The sequence below is a fragment of the Capra hircus genome, chromosome 15 (assembly GCF_001704415.2).
Source record: "Capra hircus breed San Clemente chromosome 15, ASM170441v1, whole genome shotgun sequence".
NCBI classification, from domain to species: domain Eukaryota; kingdom Metazoa; phylum Chordata; class Mammalia; order Artiodactyla; family Bovidae; genus Capra; species Capra hircus.
Window position 1 is genome coordinate 34,322,813 of NC_030822.1, and position 2,897 is coordinate 34,325,709.

At 43.4% G+C, this 2,897-nt stretch overlaps 1 protein-coding gene across 1 annotated transcript; it reads left to right on the forward strand.

The window, feature by feature from the left end:
• On the forward strand, nt 964-1,908 carry LOC102180689 (olfactory receptor 51Q1-like). The gene has a single exon (XM_005689903.3). It carries the CDS (start codon nt 964-966, stop codon nt 1,906-1,908), a length of 945 nt encoding a protein of 314 aa, XP_005689960.3.

Below are 2,897 nucleotides of genomic sequence, written 5' to 3' on the forward strand. Positions count from 1 at the left end.
AGCATTGGCAGGCAGGTTCTTTACTGCTAACGTTACTTGGGAAGCCCATGTAAGTTTTGTATGTACATATATATTTACACACAAGTAAGTGGGAAGTGTGTAACAAGATCTACAGGAAGAGTAATGCTAAATTTTAGTGTATAGGGTCAGGCATGAAAGTTGAAAAAACAGGTGATTTTATTTTTAAAATATATTTATTTAAAAAATGTTTATTTATTTGGCTGCACTAGGTCTTAGTTGTGGCATACTAGATCTTCATTTTAGCATGTGGATCTTTAGTTGCAACATACAAACACTTAGTTGCAGCAAGCGGGATCTACTTCCCTGGCCAGGGGTCAAAGCCCGGTCTCCCACATTGGGATCATGAAGTCGTAGCCCCTGAACCACCAGGGAAGTCCCCCAAAGGTCCCTGTAAATAAAAATGTAGGACAGTCTTTTGGACTCTGTGGGAGAGGAAGAGGGTGGGATGATTTGGGAGAATGGCATTGAAACATGTATAATATCATGCAAGAAACGAATAGCCAGTCTAGATTCAATGCAGGATACAGGATGCTTGGTGCTGATGCGCTGGGATGACCCAGAGGGATGGTATGGGGAGGGAGGTGGGAGGGGGGTTCAGGATTGGGAACATGTGTTCACCCGTGGCAATTCATGTTGATGTATGGCAAAGCCAATACAATATTGTAAAGTAACTAGCCTCCAATTAAAATAAATGAACTTAAATTTAAAAAAAAAAAGAAAAAAATACTCTTAAAAGTTTGGGAAAAAATAAAAAAGAATGTAGGGCAGTAAGAACCACAGTTCTGTTGTTAGTGCTCTGACTGGTATATTGCTCCATGGTGTTAGAACAATCCTAGACACATATTTGGGGCCTGGATTAAATAGAAGATGTCTCTATGGCAGCAACACGCTGATGGAATTCTTATGCGGAACACACAGATGCTGGTTTTGCCTTCATCAAGCATGGCTAACACCACCCAAGACACCTTCTACTTCATCCTCACGGGCATCCCTGGATTTGAGGCCCACCACATCTGGATCTCCATCCCTTTCTGCTGTCTCTACACCATCTCCATCATGGGAAATACCACCATTCTCACTGTCATCTGCACAGAGCCATCCCTCGTCCAGCCCATGTACCTGTTCCTCTCCATGCTGGCCCTCACTGACCTGGGTCTCACCCTCAGCACCCTGCCCACAGTCATGCAGCTCCTCTGGTTTAACAATCAGATCATCAGTTTTGAGGGCTGTTTTGCCCAGTTGTTCTTCCTCCATACGTTCTCTTTTATGGAATCTTCAGTCCTACTGGCCATGTCCTTTGACCGCTACGTGGCCATCTGCCGCCCCCTTCATTATGCCACCACCCTCACCAACAGTGTCGTTGGCAGGATAGGGTTAGCCATCCTTTGCCGCTGTGTTCTGGCTGTTCTTCCCTCCCTTTTCCTACTCAAGCGCCTGCCCTTCTGCCGCTCCCACCTTCTCTCTCACTCCTACTGCCTCCACCAGGATATGATTCGCCTGGTCTATGCTGACATCCGAGTCAACAACTGGTATGCCTTTGCTGTGGTTTTGCTCATTATTGTGATGGACCCTCTGCTCATTGCACTCTCCTACACATTCATCCTGAAAAGTATCTTGTGCACAGCCTCATGGACTGAGCGACTGCGGGCCCTCAATAACTGTCTGTCCCATATGCTGGCTGTTCTGGTCCTCTATGTGCCCATGGTTGGGGTATCTATGACCCATCGATTTGCCAAGCATGCCCCTCCTCTAGTTCATGTTATTGTGGCCAATATTTACCTGTTGGCACCTCCAGTGATGAACCCCATCATTTACAGTGTAAAGACTAAGCAGATCCGCCAGGGAATTTTTCGCCTCATTTCTCAAAGAAGCATGTATTTAAGGTGAAGGAGTGAATGCTCTTAATTACACAGAAATTGCAGTCATAGATCTACAGGGAGAGTATAGTCAAATTTTTTAAATGGACAGTGTAAAAAAAATCCCACATGATCTTGCATTTAATCAGATTTTTGTTCTGGGAGAAACTAGCAGCAAACATTCTATCCAAAAGAGTTGTGGATCCAATGTGATCTGATTCTAGCACATTTATCTGCCAATGAAATAAGCATCATTGACTGAGTAAAGGTCTGTTTAAATTTTTTCTTCCTTTCTGAATATTGTTCTCTCCAGTGGGCTTAGTTAAGTAAATGTGAATGAAAACCTTTGTTGTTGCCCCCACCACATATTCTCCTAGGCAGCTCCACTTACTCCAGGTAAACTCCACTTTTCTGGTTCATATAATGGATAGGTGTGCTCTGAGTTTCTCTTGCAAAAGAATAGTAAATATTTGAGGGAAGATGGATATTGATCAAGTTGTTTGGATATTGATCCAGGCTGTATGGATATTGATCAAGATATTTCTCAGCTATTCAACTGAGATTACCTAATCTATACTCAGCATGATTTAAGCACACACACAATGAGCAAAGAGCCTAAAGATGGAGGTGGGTATAGAGTCCCCAGCGTTGGACTAACTCTCCTGCATTGCTAGAGGGTCTTAGTATTTGGGATCAAAACTTCAAGTATGTCTGCAGGTAACATTTGTGGGAATATAAATTTATTTTTCTCACTATGATAGGCTTCTTTTTGTTTAACCTTAATGTTCTTAATGTGGTTTAAATTCTTAGAGGCAGTTTCCCTTTGGCATTCTGGACTTTGTACTAGAAAATGTTATGATAGAAAGGATGTGGCTTTTGGACTTCCCTGGTGGTCCCTGGTAAAGAATCTGCCCTCTAATGCAGGGGACACAGATTCAATCCCTGGTCAGGGAACAAAGATACCACCAGCTGCAGGGCAACTAAGCCCTTGCACCACAACTAGAGAAGCCTGTGTGATGC

Coding starts and splice junctions, on each gene's coding strand:
- LOC102180689 (XM_005689903.3), top strand. CDS start 964: ATGGCTAACACCACCCAAGACACCTTCTACTTCATCCTCACGGGCATC.